The sequence below is a fragment of the Myotis nattereri genome (genome assembly GCF_964212035.1).
Source record: "Myotis nattereri genome assembly, chromosome: 11".
Classification (NCBI taxonomy): Eukaryota; Metazoa; Chordata; class Mammalia; order Chiroptera; family Vespertilionidae; genus Myotis; species Myotis nattereri.
Genome location: NC_138086.1, coordinates 1,960,286 through 1,985,062, shown reverse-complemented (window position 1 = coordinate 1,985,062; position 24,777 = coordinate 1,960,286). Strand labels below are relative to the sequence as shown.

The following is a 24,777-nucleotide window of genomic DNA, read 5'->3' as shown; positions in this document are numbered from 1 at the left end:
AGGCTTTTCTGATGCCTGGCCTCAGGCAAACCAGTTACCGAACATTATCATAAGACTGCAGACTCGGGCTTATGGGGGAGATTGTCCTAGGAGCACTCTCTAGATATAACATGTTACCTAATAATTTTGACATTATTAAAACTGAACAAAAACATAGAAAGTTAACGGTAATGCACTGCAGGGTGTTACTGTACTGTACGCTGAGGGAAGCATTTTAGGGCAGCTCCAGGCATTTCCCAGTACTACTGCAATTGGCTGGGACAGTCACAACAGGCAAAACTAAGGCTTAAGCATTTAGCAGATACATTCAATATTAACACCGAAACATACCATCATTAGCAAAATATATTCAGATTTTTAAACAGCCTATATAATAAATACCTAATATGCTAAGTGCCCGATAGACTGGTCAGCCGTTCAACCAATCAAAGTGTAATATGCTAATGATATGTTAAGGCTGCTCAACCGTTCGCTATGACATGCACTGACCACCAGGGGGCAGTCAACCAGTCGACCAGTTGCTATGATGTACACTGATCACCAGGTGGCAGACCCTCCGACTGGTACAGTCAACTGGGACTGAGCAAGACGGGCTGGACACGGCCTGGAGCCCTCCCCTGATCCCTCCCCGGTTGGCCAACCTTCTGCGTCCCTCCCCAACCCGATCATTCACCAGGGGGTCCCTCGGCCTGGCGTGTGTCCTCTCACAATCCGGGACAACTTGGGGGATGTCAGAGAGCTGGTTTCAGCCCGATCCCGCAGGCAAGGCCGAGGGACCCCATTGGTGCACAAATTCGTGCACTGGGCCTCTAGTAGGTAATATATGACAAACCAAATAAATTTAATTCTGAGGCACAGGAGCGCTACGTACTGGGTCCAGGGGGGAAAGGTGATGGGGACAGGAAGTGCATTAAGAAGCTCAGGCCAGCCCTGATCGGTTTGGCTCAGTGGATAGAGGTTCGGCTTGCGGACTGAAGGGTCCCGGGTTCAATTCCAGTCAAGGGCATGTACCTTGGTTGCGGGCACATCCCCAGTGGAGGGTTTGCAGGAGGCAGCTGGTCGATGTTTCTCTCTCATTGATGTTTCTAATTCTGTATCCCTCTCCCTTTTATTGTAAAAAATCAATAAAATATTTTAAAAAAAAAGGAAGCTCAGGCCAGGTTACCCCCAGTGCAGGCTCAGCCAAGTAGAGGGAGCTGGGCAGATAAGTATCAGAGCAGGGGATCATGGAACACGGGAGCTGAGTTCCTAGAAGTTCCAGAACAGTTCTAAGATAGGGCCAGCAACAGCCCAAACAAAGTGATAGAAATTTAACCAACCTTTATCGATAACCAAAATAATATGCATAACAGCCGTGAGACACACAATTCCTTCAATATCGTCAGAATTAACACACACCTTTAACTCATCTAAAAATGACCTGCAAAAAACAAACATCTGAAATTACTTGAGAACATGCACCCTAATACTTGGTAGAAAGACAAATACAGGTAAGATTCATTAACCACTGTGAATTCTAGTTCCCACACTTTCACTCTGGTATGCCAATCCCACAGGTGAGACACTCCATCAGAATGGGTCGTCTGGTGAAGTGAAGGAAGCTACTCTGTATGCCCCAATACACACCACAAAACTTAGTATGTTTCTGAAAGGTAATTCACAGCAGCTAAAAACGATGCTTTTTAAATTTCTCACTGAACTGATCTGCTATTAAAGTTTCACAGGTATCAGGCACCTGCAAAACTATTCTTTCTTTAACCCTTCAGTCTTGTATGTGCCAAGCCTAGGGTATCAGGTGAATGAAGTGGCTGGAGAAATATGCAGGTGTGTGCTGACGAGCGGAAGCCACGTTGATGCCTCACCCAGAGTAACAAGCATTTTATAAAACACATTAACATTCTAAATGTCTCCCTCTAAGTGAATTTTAGTTATGAGAAGCACAACCAGATTTGGATGAATATATTTTACAGAAAGTTAGAGAAATTCTACTTTATATATACTTATACAGCCCCAGAATGGGTCTGTAAGTATAATGTAGGTATTTTATATAATATTTACAATGTATTAGTATACTATACAAGTGTACAGTATAATGTGTTTCAGTGTAGTCTATATATATAAAAGCCTAAGCACCGTTACCACTGGTCGACCGAATGACCGGTAGACCAGTCGCTATGACGTGCACTGACACCAGGGGCAGATGCTCAATGCAGGAGCTGCCACCTGGTAGTCAGTGCGCTCCTACAGCCAACCTCCTGTGGTCCCTCCCCCTGGCTGGCTGGCCCCGATCGGCCTGGATCGCTGGCAATGCCAAGGAACCCCACCTGTGCACAAATTCGTGCACTGGGCCTCTAGTGTAAATATAATGTATAATCTAATGTAAATATCTTTAATCACTGATAAAATGGGAAAAAAATCTATGTTTCTGTCAAAGAAAGAGGGCAGTTCTGAGAAATTCTGAGAGTGAAAGGAACAGCACAGCCAGCTGAGCCACAGCCACGGGAAGAGTATCAGACAGTGAAAATGATTACCTGACCACATTCGGAGATTTTATGATTATTCCTATTAAACACCTTGAAAATGGGGGCAGGTCTGAAAGATACTCTGGAGGGGAAAGCTCTTCTACATCAGAAACCTAAAAAAAAAAGTTTGGAGTCAGTAATTTATCAGTTGAGACTGAGACATAACTTATTTTACACAGCTTTGGGTTATCTTCAACTTGAGAAAGGCTTTCCAGAAACTCTAAATTTCTACAAGAACCTTGATTAATCTATTTTTATATACATGATGTCTTTAGTTAGAGCAAAGAAAAAGATAATGTCACTCAACAAACCTTTTGTCAGTCGTCTCTAATTTACCTTCTGTAAATGTTTTATGCTGGGAAAATTTAACACATGTTCTTATTAGTACAGATCTGGTTTTCTCCATTTCAAAATTATTAACATTTTGGGCTAGTGAATTCCTTGTTATGGGTGCCCTGTGCCCCACAGGCCCTGAGAAGCACCTCTGGCCTCCACCCAGCAGCTCTCCCTGGCTGTGAAAATAAAAATGTGCAGACGTGGCCCATGTCCTCTGGAGGAGCAGTGAGGACCTCAGGTCTGGACCTCTGGCCTCCATCAGCACCTTTCATTTAAAGTCACCTATTTCTGGTGGTGAGCTCTCTGTGCACATGGCCCTGGGGAAGTCTCGATCCAGGCCCTTGCAGGTGATGTGTGCACACGCCCACCTGCCCCATGTCAATCACCATTATCTTACCCTATTTCGAGGCTGCCTTAGGGAATTTCACTCCGGCACAACCAGACAGCACTCCTGACAAGCCTCCCAGGGTTCCTCTACAGACACTCTTACATATGAAATAGCACTGTTTCTCATGAAAATGCATTACATCTTAACTGCTGTAAATGCATTTCGCATACAATGACACAAATGACTGGTTAACATAAACACGTGTCTGGAGATTTGAGCACACCCAGATCTACAAGGATGACCAGCCTGGTCGGAGGACACTGTAGTGCAGGGGCAGCAAAATGCAGAGCAACTGCAAAATATTACACACAAGTGATAATGTAAACTCAACAGAGGAGACAGAACCGTACAAATAGCAGGAAAGGAGGAAAAAAAGGGGGACTAATAAACATCAAAATGGTCAACTTACACCCAAGCATATATGTAACTCCATTAAAGTCAATGAATTAAGCAACCCAACTTAAAGGCAGAGATTACAAGACTGGATGGGAAAAAGCCCCCATGTGGATCTGTGGTGTGGAATGAGAAACACAGGGCCCAGACTGTGATGCTCTGCAGAGACCGAGACAAATCCCTCAAGATGAGTCTCAGGGCGCATGCGCGGTGTGACCACGCCCCCGGGCACACAGAGGGAAGTCCACAGCGCTGACCTTCACTGAGGACAGGCAGGTGGACAAAATCAGCGGGGGCACAGGGCAGAGGTCCGTAAACGCCTTCTCTAAAGTAGTAGATTAGTAAATATTTTCAGCTTTGTGGGCAAAACCATCTTCACACCTACTCACCTCTGTTCTTGTAGCACAAAGCAGCCACAGAAAATAGGTCAAGAATGGGGTGGTTGTTCTCCAAAATAACTTTATTTACAAAAGCAGAGGGTGGGCCAAACCTGGCCAGTCACTAATTTCTTTATCACTGTTAGCTACTAGGCACTGGAGGAAATAAGTTGTAATTCTTATTCTATGTATGACTTCCTTTCAAGTTTTAAGGAGGGCCTTAAATTCTATTAATGTTTTAAAATTTAGTTAACTTTTTTAAAATTCATGATCTTATAATACAAGATTACATGCCATATGTCTACATTCATATACAATGGTGTTGCCTATCAGATCCCACCTTCTGTGGCTGAGAAAACCTATCTTCTCAAGTCCCTGTTCGTGCCCTTCCTCAACACCACCAAATCCACCCAGAAAAACAGCACTTTTTGTTTTGAGTTAAATTATCACCCTGATTATGTCAATCTCTCAGCACACAGGCTAATTACATAAAACAGCCTATTGCAAGAGTAGAAACGAATCATCATGTGTCCAGGCTGCTGCCAGAGCTTGCATTTCCTGTGCTTAGAAAAGTCAGGGGCACCTGTGCACTACTCCAACCGTGTCCAGGAGTCCAGCACCTGCTCACCACCAACCATGACTTTGGCCTCATCAGCAGAAAGGAATCTTAAGAAATGTATCAGCTCGCCCTGACCAGTGGTTCAGTGGTTAGAGCATCGGCCCAGACACTGAAGGATCTTGGGGTCAATTCCCGGTCAAGGGCATGTACTGGGTTGCAGGTTTGCTCCCCGCCCCTTAGTCAGGGTGCATGCAGGAGGCAACCAGTCAATATCTCTTTTACATCAATGTTCTCATTCTGTCTCTCTCTCTCTCTCTCTCTCTCTCTCTTTCTTTCTCACTCCCTCCCTCCCCTTCCCAAAGGAATACCTTGGTTATAATCAAGAAAGACAACATCCTACCTACGCAGTCCAAGAGCTGGAGAAGCAAACCCCCCACTAAAGTGTGAGCTCTTAAAAATACTTATCCTATCTAATAATAGACAAACATGGTAATTGACTGTACCTTCGCTATGCCTCCCATTGGCTAATCAGTGCGATATGCAAAATAACCCAACCAAGATGGCGGCCGGCAGCCACGCAGCTGAAGAGAGCAGGAGGCTTGCTTGCTCCAGTGATGGAGGAAGCCAAGGTTCCCCACCTGCCGCGGCCCAGCTCTAAGCTCCACTGAAAGCAACAAAGTTTCAATTATAGAAGCTAAACAAACCCCAGATACCTGCTTTCAGCCAGCCTTGGCCTCAGAGCTGGAGCGAGCAGGAGCTGGCTCTCAGCTCCAGTGACGGCAACAAAGTTTCAATTGTAGAAGGTAAATAAATCCCAGAATAAAAAAGAAAAAGAAGAAGAAAAAAAGGAGAGGCTGGGAGCTTCAGTCGCCGGGCAGCCTTAAAACAGCCCTCAGCCCCTCATCCAGGCTGGCTAGGCACCCCAGTGGGGACCCCCACCCTGAAGGGGGTGTGACCTGCTGCAAACAGCCATCAGCCCCTCACCCAAGCTGGCCAGGCACCCCAGCAGGACCCCCACGCTGATCCGGGACACCCTTCAGGGCAAACCAGCTGGCCCCCACCTATGCACCAGGCCTCTATTCTATATAGTAAAAGGGTAATATGCAAACTGACCCTAACAGCAGAACGACTGGGAATGACTGATCACTATGACACACACTGACCACCAGGGGGCAGACGCTCAATGCAGGAGCCTGCCTCTGGTGGTCAGTGTGCTCCCACATGGGGGAGCTCTGCTCAGCCACAAGCCATCAGTACAGCGGTGGTGGTGGGAGCCTCTCCTGCCTCCTCAGCAGCGCTAAGGATGTCCGACTGCAGCTTAGGTCTGCTCCTTGCTGGCAAGTGGACATCCCCCAGGGCTGCCTGGCTGCCAGAGGGATGTCTGATTGCCAGCTTAGGCCCAATCCCCTGGGGAGCAGGCCTAAGCCAGCAGGTGGTCATCCCCCGAGGGGTCCCAGACTGCGAGAGGGTACAGGCTGGGCTGAGGGTCCCCCCCCCCCCCACCGAGTGCACAACTTTTTGTGCACCTGGCTTCTAGTTAAAACATAAAATGCGCTGCTGGCAGAAAAGAGCACCTGGTATAGTCAACAAGAAACACAGAAGTCTCAGAACCATGGGCTTCACCTTTCGCAGCTGGTGACTTATTTCAACGACAGACGCCGCCATCAACGTGGAAAGCACGCCGCGGTGAACGGGTGTGCCCACATGCCAAGACTGCACTGTTGTTATAAACTCATGCAGAGGAGTCTGAACAGAGTGCAGGAGCTATGGAAAAGCACATCGGCAGTTCGGTGATTAGAGAATAGGCCCTTCCAGGGGAGCCACCCTGCCCTCCCCCACCCCCCCACCTCAGGTGCAGTGTGCCCACCCCGGCTGCCCTTTGTCCACCCGCCTCTCCTTCTGGCTGCTGACTCACATCGCTAAGTTCGCGACCAGAAGATGACAGACCAGGCAGAAGCCCACTTGCAATTAGCAATTATCTGCCTGCCATTGTTTGCCCCAAAGCAGAGAAAAAACCTCCAAGAACAAAAGTATCAATAATATCAAAAGAGAAAAAAGAAAAGGTGGCCCTGGCTGGTTTTGCTCAGTGGATAGAGCGTCAGCCTGCGGACTGAAGGGTCCCGAGTTCGATTCTGGTCGGGGGCACATGCCTGGGTTGTGGACTTGATCCCCAATAGGGGATGTGCAGGAGGCAGCCAATCAGTGATTCTCTCTCATCATTGATGTTTTTATCTTTCTGTCCCTCTCCCTTCCTCTCTGAAATCAACAAAGATATATTAAAAAAAAAAAAAGAAAAAGAAAAAGAAAGAAAGAAAAGGTGAAGAAAAATCACTGACATTGAACGCAACATCAGCTATGTGCTCGGATGAAGCTGTGCAGCCATGGTAACAGGCTTGGTGAGAATGTGGAAAGTCTTACCACACATCACACTACACAACCGACACTAGAACCAACTCATCAAAAACAGAAACCTTTCGATGTAACTCAAATAAAAACCAGGCTAGAGAAAATATCGCCACCAACCTTCAGTTACCTCTCTCAGCTGGGACCAGAACGAAACTGGAAGTTTTCAACATTTCATAAACGCCCTCCCACGTAAACATTTTTAAAATCTTCATTAAAAAGTAGCTCAGTCTTGGCCAGTGGGCTCAGTGGGTGGAGTGCTGGCCCTCAGACCAAAGGACCTCAGGTCTGACTCCCGTCCTCAGTAGGGGTGCGTGCAGGAGGCAACCAATGTGCAGGCCTCTCAGGTAGATGTTTCTCTCTCCCCCGCTCCTTTCCATCTCTATCTAGAAATCAATGGAAAAATATCTCTGGTGAGGATTTAAAAAAAAAAAGTAGCTCATCCATGTTTTTAGCCGCTACTGTACTTAGAAAAACAAGGTGCTCTCCATGACAACAGGACTCTGGGAGCAACGCAAACCTGGCTCTAGGCCACTCAGCACCCAATCAGCAAAGGGAGCTGCCGGCCCTGCCAGCTCGGGCCTCTCACAGCCGAAGGAGTATGAGCTGCAAGAGGGGGGAGCTAAGGTGGAATTTAGCATTTTACCAGGGAAAGTCTTATCATCTACAGGGAATGGCTGGTGAGCTCTCACTGCTGGCCTGTGCCCTCAACGCAGGAACACCTGTACCAAAGCTGACAGTCACACCTGGCTCACACCGCATACCAGAGTGTGCCACGCTCATCTGTGATGGGTGGCAAGTACACCTAAGGTGGCAGCGAGCACTATTTCCTCCGCCACGCGGCACCTAACCCAGCAGCCCAGTGACAGCAAGTGCTCACAGCCTGCAGGAGAGCAGATGCCCCTTCCCGCCAGCTCAGCAGGTCCACCTGATGTCTAACCACCCCACCCTGTGAAGACGTGAGTACCCGCAGGCCTTCTTCCGGTTTCTTCTTAAAGCTCCAGGCCATACACTCCAACATTTTCTGAAAGACTTTCTGGACCATATCAAACAACGTTGCAACTTCTTCGTCCGAATCTGTTTTCTGCTTTAAGGAACTTTCAGTTACCTCTTTCAGAATGCCAAGAAGCAATGAAACATAAAAGAATCCCTTCACTAGAAAGAAAATTGGAAAAATCAGTTATCTAATCACATAATTTAGTTGAAAACATTACACATTCTTACTTAATAATTGTGTATTATGGTGACTTTACAGAAGTTGTCCCTAGTAAGCCAAAAGCAGGTTAATCAGATTAATCTAAATTTCAATAGATGAAACTTGTTCCTTTAAAGATACCAGTAAGACCAACACCTTCAAGAACAGTATCGCTGACTCAGGCACCGAGAACCGTGCTCACTGCACACATGGGCAGGTGTGCCTTGGATACCTGGTTAGAGAATGTGTCTTATTTCTCCTCTAACACGACACCCAATCAGTACCAGGTCCACAGCACAAGTCCGAGACGATGGCCCACAAGCTTTCAAAATATGACTGACGGCACACTCTCGCAGGCCAACTGTTACATTTCTAACACCTGTAGTGTATTGGTTGTCTTTCTCTTTCCAATCACTTCACTGTGCAATGTTGATTTGGGAAAATGTTTTCCAAGTGTTCGCCTAATCCTGCAGCACACCCTGGAGATCTTGAATTTACCTCCATTTTGGATACTGCAAGCTCTACTTGAGATAGGTAAGAAGCTACTATCTGCTAAAGTAGGTATAAGAAACAACTGTGTTCAAGAAGTCTCTCTGGCACTACCAGAATCAACCAAGTTTCTACCATCTTTGAAAATATAGTAGAAACTTTCAAGAAACTAACCTCTTTTATTTAAAAGGAGGCAAGGGCCCTAGCTGGTTTCGCTCAGTGGATAGAGCGTTGGCCTGTAGACCAAAGGGTCCCAGGTTCGATTCCGGTCAAAGGCACGTACCTCGGTTGCAGGCTCCTCCCTGGCCCGGGCCCTGGTCAGGACTCATGCAGGAGGCAACCAGAGGATGTGTTTCTCTCACATTGATATTTTTTTCTTTCTCTCTCTTTCTCTCTCTAAAATCAATGGGAGAATATCCTCGGGTGAGGGTTAAAAGATAAATAAACGGAGGCAAGGGGCACACTCTTTCCACGCCTGTCAGTCAGTCCAGGGAACAGACGGGAAGGGAGCACCGAGGCTCTCAAATGAAGTACAAACAGCTCAGAAGCGGCCGGTGTGCGAGATTGCAGGGCCCTGAAAAGAGGAGTGTCTGTCCGTAGAGCCACTGCAGTCCTGGGGCGTGGGGACGGCCACACACTTAACTCATACCTTCAATTACTGACAAAAACCTGAGAAGTTACAAATTTAATTCAAAGTGATTTCATTATATTCAAGCAGTATATGCCTTAGAACCAAATACACATAGACAGCAGTTCAGTAAATAGGACAAAGTCCTGGAGATAGCCAGAATTCACAGTGTGGGCGACAGAAGACACAGGACGCCCCTGCTGCCCTGCAGTGCACCACTCAGGCCACTGCTAGGCAGGGCGCATGAGCCTGACTGTGAGTTTGGTTACCAGCAGCCTCGAGCTCAGACACACCTGGTCCTACTGGCACAGCCAACTCCACACAGGGCCATGGTCGCCATCACTCCTGCCCTTCCCCTTCCATGCAAGACAATGCTGTGTGTTTGCTATAACTTTTACTAGAAAGACAGCCTTCCTTCCCTACTATAATTAGGGACTGCAGGACTCATTTCTCATGCTGCCCCACAGCCCGTCACCGTCACTGCCTAACTGCAGGAGGATGCAGGCTGGTCACTGCAGAAGGCCCTGTGATTCTGTGAGCTCGGACTTTCACATCTGGGTGATGTGTGCTTTAGGACATCTCTTCTGGAAGACACACTGCTGCCTGGAGAAAGTCATGCTTAATTATTAGTAACTAGAGGTCCAGTGCATGAAATTCGTGCGGGGGGGGGGGGTGTCCCTCGTCCAGCCTGCACCCTCTCCAATCTGGGCCCCCTTGGGGGACGTCCGACTGCCAGTTTAGGCCCGATCCCTGTGGGACTGCTGGCTCCTAACTGCTCGCCTGCCTGCCTGCCTGCCTGATTGCCCCCTAACTGCTTCTGCCTGCCAACCTGATCACCCCCTAACCGCTCCCCTGCCAGCCTGATTAACACCTAATTGCTCTCTTGCCAGCCTGATAGCTCCTAATTGCCCTCCCCTGCCAGTCTGATCTTGCCCCCAACTGCCCTCTGCTGCCAGCCTGATCTCACCCACAATTACCCTCCCCTGCTGGCCTGATGGCACCTAACTACCCTCCCCTGCCAGTCTGGTCACCCCCAACTGCCCTCCCCAGCAAGCCTGGTCCCCCCCCAACTGCCCTCCCCTGCCAGCCTGATGGCCCCCAACTGCCCTTCCCTACAGGCCTGGTTCTGATTGGTCAGTTTCTATGCCAGTCAGCATCTCTGGGCCTATCAACAGGGCCTGATCAAAAAGGTGGGGCTGATCAGCAGCCCTGGTGAAGGCCTGGAGAGAAATGGAGGCGCCGCTGCTGGAGAGAGGCAAGTGCTGATCAATAGCTGCCACAGAGGCTACGGATCAGTCCCAGGTTCTCTTCAGGCCTCTCTCCAGGCCTGATTCGCAGTCCCTCAGCAGTCAGTGCTGGGTCACCGTGCCTGCAGCCCCAGCAGTCAGAGCTGGGTCGCCACAGCAACCCAGTGCTGACTGCAGGACTGACTTCCGGTTGGTCGAGCCTCCGGTCGTGACAGACCCAGGGATTTTATATATTAGGATATTTGGGTGACAGGTGTCTTTTTTAAAATGTTTGTTGTTGTTGTTGTTTTTTAATTGATTTTAGAGAGAGGAAGGGAGAGGGAGAGAGGGATAGAAACTTCAGTGATGAGAATCATTGATCAGCTGCCTCCTGCATGCTCTGATATGGGGATTGAGCCCGCAACCCGGCATGTGCCCCAACAGGAAATTTTTGAACCGTGACCTCCTGCTTCATGGGTCAACACTCAACCACAGAACCACACCGGCCAGGCGGGTGACTTTTTTTTAATTAAAATATTTCATTAATTCAGTGAACAGCTAAACTGCTCAGCACAGTGCCACTTGTGACAGGACTGCAGGAATGACCACAGAGCTGACTCTCCTCTGGGCAATCCTGATAAGTAAGAATCTTTGCTCAAGTACAAATACCATTTCTGTTGATCAGAAGTCACATCAGTAGCTCAGAGCAGCGATTTCCAACCTTTTGCATCCCCTGGCACATAAAATAATTACTAAAATTCTGCGGCACACCAAAAATATTTTTTTGCCCATCATAAATACAAATAGGGCCGAAACCGGTTTGGCTCAGTGGATAGAGCGTCAGCCTGCGGACTGAAGGGTCCCAGGTTCGATTCCGGTCAAGGGCATGTACCTGGGTTGCGGGCACATCCCCAGTAGGAGATGTGCAGAAGGCGGCTGATCGATGTTTCTCTCTCATCGATGTTTCTAACACTCTATCTCTCTCCCTTCCTCTCTGTAAAAAATCAATAAAATATATTTAAAAAATAAATAAATAAATAAAAATAAAAATAGGTATAATTTTTATTAATTCACACTAGATGTCTATTGTTGTGTTGGCTGTTGTCATTTTTTTTTTATTTGACAATCTAAGGGAAAAGAGGTCAGTGCCCCTGACTTAATAGTCATGTTCTAAAAATTATTTTGGTACACCATTTGAAAATCGCTAAATTAGGGCTCTGTTTGGGGGAATACACACCTCTTCATGGTGAAACTGGCAACACTGGAGGATCTAAAGTTCTTTTTTAAAAAAAATATAGAACTGACCTTTATTGAAACTTAAAAAGAACAAAGACAATTTGATAAGTGCCTTAATTATAATGTACCTGCTATTTACCTGTAATTACTCTTTATACACAGCCTAAAATTCTTGTTAACGCCTCAGAAAAGTAAATTTTATGAATACTAAAAATAGATTCAGTGCTTTAAAATAATTCCTAAGTGAAAAAAAAGTTTGAAAAATGTAAAATTTTTTTTAGTGTTTCAATGATTAAGCATAAGGTTAAAATGCTATTTTCACAATAGAAAATACGAGTTATGGGTTCGATTTCAGTCAGGGCACATACCAGGTTTCGGGTTCGATCCCATACTGGGTGCATGTGCAAGGCAGCCGATTAATGTTTCTTTCTCAGATCCATGTTTCTCTCTCTCTCAAATTAATAAAAGAAATTATAAACTTAAAAGCAATAATATTTGTCCTACTTAATATTTAGTCTAAGTTTGGCTCTTTTAAACACACAATGTATACTCTGTCATTCAGGTTCATCTAAGGAAACATGCTTGGAACAGCAGTGGCCTTGCAGCTCGAGCATCAACCTCAGTGGCGGAGGCACGGGGACAAGGCCCTGCAGGACAGGGTCCGCAGCATGGGGTCAAGACTCATGCAGCTCATGTCGACTGAGTTACAGACTCACTGAATCTAATTTTCAAAACACAATATTGAATTTGTTACATGATAATCTCATTTCTATATTTCCAGCAATACTTAGGCTTACAGAAACTGAGAAGCCAATCCCCAAGTTTCCACAGATCTCAGGAGGAAGCATGTGTAGCATCGGTGCACAGGGAGAAGTTCACAGCCAGTCCACACAGGACGTGGCTCCCCAGGCTGTGGGGTGGGGGTATACGTTCCTAGGTGCACCAGTCCCTGGGGAAACGGCGACTTCCCAGTGGTCCTGGGGGGCATGAAACAACCGACTCACAGGCCCTGTGGCCGACAGATGACGAGCACTCTGTGACCTTGCCTTGGAGAACAGGGAGGAGCAGATGGCGTGGCGGCCAGGCCAATGCCCAGCCACACACAGCAAAGCCACCCAACAACGGGCGAGCCCAGCCAGGAGACTCCCCCAAGACCTCGTCAGAAACACTGCAGTTACTGACGTCTGACGCTAAAAACACCTCTGAACTCCCTGGCTGCATCAGCCTGTAAATCCCTTTTTTGGTGTGAGCTTGCTCGTGTTCTGTATCTGTCTGTTTAAAGCCACAGCCCTGACCAGCACAGTGAGGTGGGGAGAGGGACGGGTTTTGATTAACTGTCCCAACCAGTCCTTTACGGAATGGCGGTACCTGTGTGCATGATCCTGAGACTCCAATGTAAAAGCTGTATCTGAAACTTGCCATCGCCAAGGCCGACCATCACCACATCTTTGCCCACAGTCAGGTAGGTCTGTAAGAGACAGATGTGCAGACGTGACTCACCAACAAAGTCCAGAGAAAGCAAAGAGGTAGCCCAGCCCACAAAGCTCCCCACAGCAGATGGACTGCCAGTTAGAACACACAGCAGGTATCTCCAAAGATGTTTCATAAAGGAACTGCCATAAAGATACATTAACTCTCATGTTTCCATAGGAAATCTAATTACATTTTATGTAATGCCATAAACATTAGTAAACACCTATCACATGTAATGCATAAAATTACATTAAAATTATGCAGCGTTTATGTTTTGAAAAGAATAAACTGTAGACATTCAAAGGCCAACGTAAGTATTGAGAGCAACACCGCCATCTCAAGTTACCGCCTGAAAGCAGGAAACGTAGTCCTGAAGCACCTGACAGGCCCGGAAGGAGGAAGGCCTGTGTGAAGAAGGCTAACCTGGATGATCTGCTGATAAATAAGCCGATGGCGTTTCAGATAGTCTTCGTCTTGATCATGAATAAAAGATAAGACCTTGCTTTCTAACCAAAACCCGGTGTCTTCCAAAGTAGACAGGTAAACTTTTCCTTCTGTGCAGAACTGCCCAACGACAAGAAGAGAACTTAGTGACGGGCGGCTTTGGCGAGGTGCTTCTCGTTCTGGCCCGGGGTGGAGACGGACACACCTTGTGCTGAAGGTGGATGCTCAGCCGACAGTGCAGGCTGAAGGCCCGCAGGGCAGCTGTTTCACTGAAGTGCTCAGCTTTCCCACCAGGCGGCTGCAGAATTGATTCCAGATCCACCTGCAAAATAAAATGCCTGTGGCCATGTTCCCGCTGGGGACGCATGGCGAGGACGGTGGGAAGCACCTGACATAACTGCACCAGGAGGGGGAGCCTGAGCAGCAGAGGTGACTCTGCAACTCGCAAAGCTGTCCAAGAAATGCAGCCTTCCCTCCCTCTGCCCCACAGTCTCCCACGAGGGGATAGGAACATCACTTGTAAGTTCTTGCTTCAGCCTGGTGAAGCCTTTGCCCCGGGGTAAATTCTGACCTGCCCTCTGGGAGGGGCAAAGATAGCCCTGTCAAGACAGACCAACCAACACAGAGAAGAAAGAGAAAAGCAGTTCCCTGGGAACATGGCTCTCCTCCGCGGGCAGGGTGGGACCTCAGGCTGGACTCCCCGACAGTGCACCTAACAGGAGCAGGGCCGTTTGGCGGCAGCAACACAGAGGGAAGGGACGTCCCTCCAGCCTGTCATGGGGGCAGAGCCAGTTGTCACTTGTGCCGGGGACACTCCCCTACTTTTCCTGGAACCCACGGGCAGTCCCGCCTCCTAAGCCTGTCAGTCACCCACGCCTCATGTCCTTGTCTGCACACAGAGGGGGGACTAGACAGCTCCCCCCTCCTTCTCAGCTGGGAAAACTTCCACATAAATACGAACATTGAGACCTGACTTTGTCACTCCTGCTAGTACGCGCGTCACTAACTCTCACAGGTCTGTGTCTGTTCTATAAAGTTACCTTGGACATTGCAAGTGCTTTCAAAAGGTGGCTTAGTTTCTTCCGGGGCGCAGCGAGCAGGCACTCCCGGTTCTTCGGGTGGGTCAGCAAGTACTCTACGTAAACCAATGCCAGCTCAGGCTTCAAGGGGCGCGGGGCGTGGACTTGCACCTTCCGCTTAGATGCCGAGCTCGTCTGAGAGAAGGAGAGCACAAACTGACACACTTGTCCCAGGAGAGCGTCCGCTCTGACAGTCACCCTCGCCAGCAGATCTAAAGAGACGGGATTGAGCACACCTTTCCCTGGGGGGGCTCCTCTGGCAGCCAGTCGCAGACGAGTTCCAGAATGTGCCCCACGTGTCCCCAGGAGCAGAGACAGTCCAGCAGCGTGCAGTAGCTCCTCTCCGCAGCCCCCTCCTCTCGGGTTCTCAGTGTGGAAATCACGCTGCAGCTGAACAGACCACAGACACAAAAGCAGACCAAACGCTGCCACGGCAACCTCCCGCTTGTCCACAGGCGAGGACAGCCCTGACCGGTGTGGCTCAGTGGATAGAGCATCGGCCTGTGGACTGAAGGGTCCCAGGTTTGCGTCCAGTCAAGGGCATGCACCTGGGTTGCAGGCACATCGCCAGCAGGGGGTGTGCAGGAGGCAGCTGATCGATGTTTCTCTCTTATCGATATTTCTAACTCTCTATCCCTCTCCCTTCCTCTTTGTAAAAAATAAAAATATATTAAAAAAAAAAAAAAGGCGAGGACAACTGGAAGCAGCTTTAGGAAGAGGAGCGTCAGTGCCGCCAGGTTCAGGGTCAAGTCCTCCCTGACATGCCACATAAACCCACCCTCCGTTTCCCTGTTATCTCCATCAGACTCCAGAGCAGATTCCAAATTTGGGGGTAACGATGTTTGCTTAGCATCAAAATATTAATTGTATCATAAATATGAATAAAAACGAGTAATTTTTACTGAGCTAATAACCAACACTATCAAATAAAAAATAAAACGTGAGACACAAAAACAGGCCCCTACGTCAGTCATTTAAATTTTGTAGTCACCACATTAAAAATAAAAAAGAGGAACAGGTAAAATTAATTTCAATAATGTATCCAATCTCCCCACAACATCATTTAAAGATATAATAAAGGAAACTACTGAAGAGACATTTATATCCTTCTCACACCGAGGCGCGGCGTCCACGTGGGTCTGCAGCACAGCACAGTGCCCGAGGCCATGCTGCCCATGTCGCAGCCACACTGGCCAACGCGTCACCGTGGACACAGCGCAGCGCTAGCGTCTCAGCATGTCGGCTTGACAAGTGCCCGACTCAGGCTCAGAGGCTCAGAGGCTCAGAGGCTTTAGCTCCGCGCAGTCACCACGGGCTCCTGGACAACGCAAGAGCCCCGGGAAGCTGCCCCCTGTCCCCTGCACAGCGAGCAGCAGCACCTGAGAAGTCACAGCTGATGGGGGGCAGCCTGCTGAGCGTCAGTGACAACAAGCACAGTGACATGGGGCTCCCCCTGCACCGCTGCCCTGAGTGGAGTACCTGAAGGCAGACACGGAGGAAGGCGGCATGAAGGACATCAGCATGAAGAGAGGGATCTTGCAGCGGTCATCCTAAAAGCACAAAAAGGAAGACAAAGAGAAAGGGTATTTAAACACCACAATGTTCTGGAAGCTCCCCATTTAACTTCCTATTTTCAAAGTGGCTCAGCAGGAACTTACACCTTCTGGAAAGCCTCATGTTTGACAACTATTTTCAAAGTGCACACAACACCTCGCTGCTCTGTAATGTATTCATTTTTTGCAGATACTTATTAAGCACCTACTGTGTACCAGGCAACAATCTAGAACGTGGGGCTATATCAGTAACCAGAATAACAAATTTTTTTGCTGTAAAAACATTGCTGATAAAAGGAAAAAAAAGTTATCTGTATACGCTTGGTATCTTGAACATAAAACTCAAGAGAATGAAACCAGAGAAAATTTTTAAATAAAATATCCAGAGTCTCTGTAGGAAGACGAGATAGTGTGATGGGAAATGTGGAAAAGAGTTTGCTGGAGCTGCCTCCCAATACCTAATCCCTCCCAATCAGACTCCGCCAGCTAATGGGAAAGGCGTGGGGAGAGCTGATGCGGCAAACACATCAGACTTCTGCAGCGCCTGCACCACCGAGCACTTAGACGCCACACAAAACGCCCTTGACTCATTCCCTGCAGGTGGCCACGGGTCCTCTGAGCTCCTGCAGGTAGAGAAGCTCTCTTGCCGCCATCACTTGGAATAAAGGGAATTAATTAACTGCCTCCTTGGGCTCCTAGGCACCCCAGCCACACTGCTGCCACCTCATCCAGGGTCCTCTGGGTGTCTATGTTTATCTTCTGAGATTCTCGAGATAATGCTGGTGTCTCAGGACAACGGAATTACTTGAACTTTTAAATGTGCTGGTAGCTTTGGCAGCCTAGGCTGCTGGCTTTTCATGGACAGGGCAGTTTGCCTTTCAGAGGCGTGTCAGTCACAGAAACAGCTCACAGATGAGCCAAGAGTACATTTTCCAAGAGAATGGGGTTCCCAAGACCTATGATCTTTCGTCACTCAGACCATGCTCTCTTTATAATTGGGGATAATTTGCATTTTTAACTATTGATCTTATTTTCATTTGTTTTTGAATATGAACTCCCTTCAGAAGTAAATTAAAAAGTCAAGGAATGAGAAGGCTTCCTTCACCCAAACAGAAGTAATGACACCCCTGGCTCTCTGCCCCGATAACAGACACAACTCAAACACTTCCCATTTGCTTTTCGTGCGGCATCAAATGCTGGAAGCTGCCCACACAGCCTAGGTGCTACCGCTCCTTCATGTTCACAAACTCCTCCTTCTCAATTCCCTGGAAAGCAAACTGGATTCTAAAGGAGTGCCACAGACCAGCAGAGACAGAAAAATCGAGTGCTTACCCTTGACATTCCCCTGAGTGCTGGGGACATGAAGCTGAAAGGCATGTGGCCTCCACCCCCAGAAGGCTAGTGGCCAACCCCCCTTCCAGGCAAGAACTGGCTGAGCCCCTCCTGCTACAGACGAGGCGCCAGGGCGAAGCAGACGTGTCGAGCACTTCTGCTAATTCTGCTCCCGTCACCTCAGTACGCTTGCTTGCAGGTGGCCATCTCACCTGAAACACTTTCAGGTACTCAGGGAGCACAGCGGCGAACTTGTCAACGGTGTAGAGCCTGGCCTCTCTGTTCTTCTCCAGACTTCTGTGGATGCTTCTCCAGAGAATCACGATGATCTCTAGCAAACCTGCCATGGAGGCAGCATCGCTGACTGATAGGGTTTTATCCAGAACCTAAGAAGCAAATAATTTTACTGTGAAAGAATCAAATCATAACAACTACTAAGATAATAACACTGTCTTTGAAAGCACCCTTCAGAATTCTAGAACAAAAGCAGAAATGTAAAGAATATCAAGTCTATTTTCATGTCTATTGAAAAAGAGTTTATTCTGTATTTGAGAATCTCTCAGAAGTAAATTGGTTTCTAAAAGCCCACCCAAGAAATAACTCATTCTACGTTAACCCTATATCCTTTCAATCAACAATTTACATGAATTATAAATCCTCAAAATGTATAACCTATTGTCATCACCTAGGGACATAACACACTAGTAAAAAGCATGCTTTTTCTTTTACTGTACCTTTTGATTTGTTAAAGGATGTCACTTCTCATCACAAACCTCGACGTGAACAGACTGTGCGTGTGGGGAGGTGTAAAACCTGATTACTCAATGCGATTACACTAAAACTCAGGGACGAACTGCTCAATCTACAGGCTGGAAGGTGTGACGCCGACCCTGCTCCTCATGGGTTTCCTCAACTTGTTTTTATTTATTTATTTTTAAAAATTTTTTTAAATATATTTTATTGATTCTCCACAGAGAGGAAGGGCGAGAGATAGTCAGAAACATCGATGAGAGAGAAACATGGATCAGCTGCCTCCTGTACATCTCCCACCAGGGATGTGCCCGCTACCCAGGCACATGCCCTTGACCGGAATCGAACCTGGGACCCCTCAGTCCGCAGGCCGACGCTCCATCCACTGAGCCAAACCGGCTTCGGCCTCAACTTGTTTTTAAATTAATATACGCATTGACACTTCCCAACTTAGGCTGGCAGCAAGCCATAATGGCTGCTGTTTATCGTCTGAATGTGGGCCTGAACCACAAAGGCTCTAATAAGTTCTCCCCTGCCATAGCCTCAAGCTGCACATATGCGCCCCGGCAGACACACGGACCAAGTCCTGTGGCGGCTGCAGCAGACAGCTGGAGAACCTGCAGGAACAGGAGAGGCCACGGTGGACTCACTGCAGGTGTTGGTACTGCTGTGCTCTCTACTGAAGTTTGACGGAAAGTAAGCTTGGTGAATGAGGGCGCACAGAAAGGACAAAAGTCGTTTCTATATAGTGACGTTTTTCAATGGGCACTTAATACCCTGAATGAGGCATGGCCAGTCACATTTAAAAAGCAATAAAACTACCAAAGCCGACTATGAGAACAATACAAATAACAAATTAACAAAACTTCATTCTGTATTTAATTCTATGTTTTACTGCTCTGCAGCCTTATCACGGGTGCCTCACAGAAACCATCACTTCTTACAAAAATGTGCTAAATTCCCAAGTGAGATCTCATTAAAGAGGAAGTTGCCCTAACTGGTTTGGCTCAGTGGATAGAGCGTCGGCCTGCGGACTGAAGGGTCCCGGGTTCGATTCCGGTCAAGGGCATGTACCTGGGTTGCAGGCACACCCTAGTGGGGGGTGTGAGGGAGGCAGCTGATAGATGTTTCTCTCTCATCGATGTTTCTAACTCTCTATCCCTCTCCCTTCCTCTCTGTAAATCAATAAAATATATTTTTAAAAAAAGAGGAAGCCAACTTTGTATTTTAGCAGAAATAGCTTTGATTTTTCATAGACAGCAAAGAGGAAATGTTAAAAGCTTCAAAACCTTTTGCTTTCAGCTTTATATTTTTAAAATATGTATGTGACAAATTGTATTTCTTTTCTAGCATAGCTCACGATGGAACTACTTATTTCTAAACCCTTGTGTTTTCTGATGGTACAGAAAATGATCTAAAATATTACAAAATGCAAGCTCTCTCATTAACGTCTAAATTATTAATAATGAGCCTGGAGGATTCCTTCAATATTTAAAAAATGTAACAGTCTCAACTATTATTACCTCATAAAATACGCTTTTGCTCTTTTGCAAAACCATCCCCACCATCAGCATGAGTCTGAGGCTGGCCCAGAAGCCCTGGCACTCCGCAGCACACACCTGCTCAGGCCCCTCACGGTGCCCACCTACACTTGGCAGCCCCTGCCCTGCAGATGGGGTGCTCACTGTCCTGGCATCTTCAGCTAAGGTTTCTGAAGATTAGCAGCAATAGAATCACTTTCCTGAAGAATCCTGCCCACCCAATCCATACACGGAGGGAAAAGCCCTAAAGAGAGGCACTCAAATCCCAACAGGACACCAAGCAGGGCCAGGTCTGAATGCTCTCAGCGGAGGGTTCCCAAATCCAGGCTGAAAAGGCCTGTGAACTGATGCGGCCGCTCCTCAGGCCAGCTGTTCCGATGCGATGCAGCCCCACTGTCTCATGCCCTCTTCTTTCTCTGTCCCACACCTGCAGTCCCTGACTGGGGCAGGGACAAGGCTGGTGGGGAGGTGCCACACAGGCCTGAGACCAAGGACTGAGCAAAGCCACACTGGAGCCCTGAGCAACCTGTCAGCCTGTATCAGAGTGGACACAGGGCAGGAGCAAGGCAAGACGGACCGGCGCCAGGGCTCGCCTCGGGCCAGCACACAGTTCCATGTCGCTGCAACAGTGTAAACTAGGCGAGTCTTCTGACCTAGATGAGCACCTCAAAGCTGCCCTAAGATTCTACTTTCAATGTCTGTGAGCACGCAAGTTTGGTTACAAGCTGAAGACAGTGCCGACAAGTAGTGTGTCCAAGCCCTAAACATTCTCTTCTTATGCTCTGAAGAAATAGCAGCCAAACAATCTCTTTGATAAATTACTTAAAAAAAAATGGCCAAAACCGGTTTGGCTTAGTGAATAGAGCGTAGGCCTGCAGACTAAAAGGTCCCTGGTTCGGTTCTGGTCAAGGGCATGTACCTGGGTTGCGGGCACATCCCCAGTGGGGGATGTGCAGGAGGCAGCTGATCGATGTTTCTCTCTCATCGATGTTTCTGACTCTCTATCTCTCTCCTTTCTTCTCTGTAAAAAATCAATAAAATATATATATATAAATGTTTTAATTGATTTTAGAGAGGGAGAAGGAGAGGGAGAGGGAGAGGGAGAGAGAGGGAAAAAGAAGAGAGGGAGGGATGGAGACATCTGTATGAGAGACATCAATCAGCTGGCTGCCTCCTGCATGCCTCATACCGGGGATCGAGCCCACGGCCAGGGCAGGTGCCCACACAAGGAATCAAACCAGCAACCTTCTGGTGCACACAACAATGTCCAACCAACTGAGCCACACTGGTCAGGGTTAAATCACTTCTGATAAATTATTTAAGAGAATTCTAAATAAAACTGAGTCCTAGAAATTCGACCCCATAATGTTTTCAGTAGCATCTTACAGCAGAGGTTAAGAGCTCTACCACCTAACTAAAATACAGTATGCATATGCCACCCCCAGACAGAAAAATATACAGAGAAGCTTAAGGCGAAGAAAATCTAGGACGGGGTGTTACTAATAATAAATTTCCTCTGCATTAACTCCTACACAAATTCCACAATGAACTACAAAGGATGTACAACAATTCTTTCAAAAACATTATGATTCTCCAAAATAATTAGCTGAAATATCAATACTAAAAGAATAGACAAAATGTTCCTAAAGTTGGGGATTGGGAAGAATTCCCCCACTCCTGGACAAATAATAAACTCATCTAAAACCAGATTAACTTAATATGTGTGCACAACAGGGTCTCTTTAAAATGATGAACCAGCAGCTTTCTATACTTTTTAGACAAAGAAACAATAAATTTGTGAAGAACTGACAGGACAAAGACACTTAGGTTTGGGTGCTATTTAGTGAGAAACATAAACAAGTTAGGACTTGGCTGGTAACTGGTAAAGGGGTAACACGGTTTGTTTATCAAGGCTTTTGGCCCTGGGTTCCTAACTTCAGCCACTGGGATCTTTTGGGGTGGCCTGTGCTGGGCCCGGACACTCACATCACAGCCTATGGAAACGAGGGGTAACATGGCCCAGGGCTCGAGGCCCCCGTGTCCTACTTACACTCACGTTCTCCTTCTCCCTCTCCTCGTCCTCCTCCTGGTATTCTCGGACTGCCTTCCGGATGCAGGCATTTAAGCAACGGCGAATCACATGAATCAGCTTTGCTATAATGTTGAAGATAACCAATAGTTTGTTCACATGTTTCTTCAACAAAATTGCCTTTTAATAGTAAAATATAATCCCAAATAACTACAAGTGCCATCCAAGGGAAACCATTCAGCAATGCATTCAAGCACAGAGCTTACGGCCAGGCTCCTTGGCATGCATACCTATGTTGGTGCAGGCGGTGTGCTCGTGGGTGTGCTGGTAGAACCTCCTGGCAGCAGCATGGTTCATCTGCAGCAGCGTGACGCAGCGCTCACACCACACCTCCTCCGGGAGGTTCACGGGCAGGAAAGAGTTAAAGATGAGGCTCACCAGGCGCCGACACACAGGCCTGGAATCTGATTCCAGACGAACCAAAATATGCTCCATGGGGCAGATCTTCCAAAACTGTGAAAGCACCAAGTGGGAACCTATCAATGGTTCCTGTCACCTTAACGTTTTAAGCAAAATTTCCAGAGCGTAATAAAAAAGAAACTAGATGTTCCTCCAGCTGGGTGCAGGAGACCCGCGCCTGTGCCAGCACCACCTGCAGCAGACAGCGGCATGCTGCCCCCCATTCCACTGGGTGACAATCACCCATTCCTGTTAGCTGCTTCTCCACAGGCCCATCCACCTCTGACCTTGATTTTCAAGAACAAACCTTTCAGAGACCTCACCACTGAGCCACTCTCTGCCTTCCCTCTAAGAGCCAGCTAAGATCAAGACAAAGGAAGCACCTCATTAAGACAAAGCCCAGACTCCGGTCCCAGGCCTTCTTTCTGTCTTACTGGTCTTTCCCCTTCTCGTGGGGAGACTCACTAGGAAAGCAGAAACAACCGCCCTCTCGATTCCGCCATCACCTCCAGAACCCTGTGCAAGCATATTTACAGCTCAAACAACAGTAAGCCAAACACTTCCCTTTCAGACTCAGAATCTCGTTTTAACAGGCTGTTAGAACAAAGCCAATCAAAACTGCACCCCACTTTGTTATTGAAACTGGCATGCCGATTCTAAAATTGTCATGGACATGCAGCGGGCCCAAGCAGCAGAGGGCTCTGAAGGAGGACGCTAGGGGTTCACACACCAGACTCAGGGCCCTCCGCACCCAGGCCGCTGTGGGGCCCCGGCCCAGCACAGACAGCAGGAAGGCTAGACAGAGCAAGTCCAGAAACAGACCACACCATCAACTGATTTGCAGCACAAGTACCAAGGTAGTGAGAATGGGGATGATGTAGGTATTCTTACTATGCAGGTCATACAAAATATACTATTTTTTAAAACATAAAAATATTCAGGTCAAAATCTGAAAAGCATAAATACACACCCTAAGCAGTGACAAGGCCTTCCCAGATCCCCATCCCAAGACACCCAATCCCTGCTCGCAGGCAGCTGTCACTAACGTCCTGACTCTCCCAGGGTGTTTTATTTGTATCTGAGCAAATATGGGCTGTAATGCTGTGTTCCCCATTTCAAACAGCTGGCTCCTACGCTTGCTTTTCCTCTTCTATCTTAGAGTTGTTTCTGTGTAGTTCACTCTTTCACGGCCACACAGCATTATGTCACTGCACGAGCGCACCCAGGGCTGTGCGGCGGACCTGCACGGAAGGGCGTGTGAGCTCTTCCCCCAATGCTGTGGAAACAGCTTTTTTGAAAGTAAATTTCAGAGAACCATTGTGTGGAAGGAAAAACTCACAGATAACACCACACCATAGTGATGACCCTTATAACTAACGTTTAGCCAAATGCTGAATTTTGTCTTTTTGTGGATGAAAACAAATGTACTTATTTACTTCATGTCTTAAATAGGAAAAACCCTATTTACCCCACCTTGGCAGCCCTTACGGCTTTAACTTTCAACAGCATTTCCACAAAAGCCACTCTCACTTTCTCCGAATTGTCGTGGAGACTGTATTTTAGTGCTGGTAAAAGCTGCTCTAATAATGGGTGGCTTAATTTGTTATCCAAAATTATCGGTAGACACTGCAAGAAAGGAGAAAGACAAGATTCAAATTAGAACATAAACTAAAAAGGTTCAGGTGAGAAAACATCTGGTTCCACTGGTGAAATAAGTAAATACACCTGTAGAAAATAACACTTTCTTAAACGGTCTCACATTAACACACACTTTCAATGAATTAGTATGGTTTCAAAGGCTGACCATTATTCCTCCACTGTTTCACCCAAACAAGATTAGAGTAGCTTTAAAATAATCTTCTGAGTTAAAGAAACACAGCACCACTGCTGGTCGAGTGGTGTCCAAAGCTTAGACCATAGAGTCCTTCATCCATGAAAACAGCCCTCACCTTCTCTGCACCTCCTGACTCCACCCTGCAGGACCCAAGCTCCTCAGATAGAGACCAAATGACCTGCCCAAGCTCAGTCCAGGCACCGACTTGTCGGAAGACTGATACGCCCCGCCACCTTCTCTTTTCAGTTATTAGGAAAATGGGTTTCTTATTTTAAAAGACATCTATATTTTAAAGGTCATAGGTAAATATTTACAGATGAGATTATGCAATGTCTGGGATTTGCTCCAAAGGAATTCTAGGAGACAGTGGGTGGGACTACAGATGAAACGAGATGGAGATGTCCTAGTAACGGAGGAAGGACAGTTTTGCAGATTCTTATGAAAAGTATATACCCCCCCCCCCCCGCCCCCACACACACACACACATTGAAGAAAGACCATTTCAAGTAGATAATTTGGTTGGTAAAACCT

General features: G+C 47.3%; 1 protein-coding gene across 1 annotated transcript in view; it reads right to left on the bottom strand.

Annotated features, from left to right (window-relative positions):
* The window catches only part of NCAPG2 (non-SMC condensin II complex subunit G2), a 60,072-nt gene that overhangs the window by 6,992 nt on the left and 28,303 nt on the right, over positions 1 to 24,777 (bottom strand). Inside the window, exons 14-27 of the mRNA XM_081101858.1 lie at positions 23,886 to 24,038; positions 22,244 to 22,466; positions 21,975 to 22,078; positions 17,846 to 18,019; positions 16,228 to 16,298; positions 14,985 to 15,138; positions 14,710 to 14,883; positions 13,875 to 13,991; positions 13,649 to 13,789; positions 13,121 to 13,220; positions 7,946 to 8,133; positions 6,199 to 6,339; positions 2,532 to 2,635; positions 1,320 to 1,420 (exon numbers count right to left, since the gene is read on the bottom strand). Of these exons, the coding sequence (XP_080957984.1) occupies positions 1,320 to 1,420; positions 2,532 to 2,635; positions 6,199 to 6,339; positions 7,946 to 8,133; positions 13,121 to 13,220; positions 13,649 to 13,789; positions 13,875 to 13,991; positions 14,710 to 14,883; positions 14,985 to 15,138; positions 16,228 to 16,298; positions 17,846 to 18,019; positions 21,975 to 22,078; positions 22,244 to 22,466; positions 23,886 to 24,038 (1,945 nt within the window). The remainder of the gene's footprint in view (positions 1 to 1,319; positions 1,421 to 2,531; positions 2,636 to 6,198; positions 6,340 to 7,945; positions 8,134 to 13,120; positions 13,221 to 13,648; positions 13,790 to 13,874; positions 13,992 to 14,709; positions 14,884 to 14,984; positions 15,139 to 16,227; positions 16,299 to 17,845; positions 18,020 to 21,974; positions 22,079 to 22,243; positions 22,467 to 23,885; positions 24,039 to 24,777) is intronic.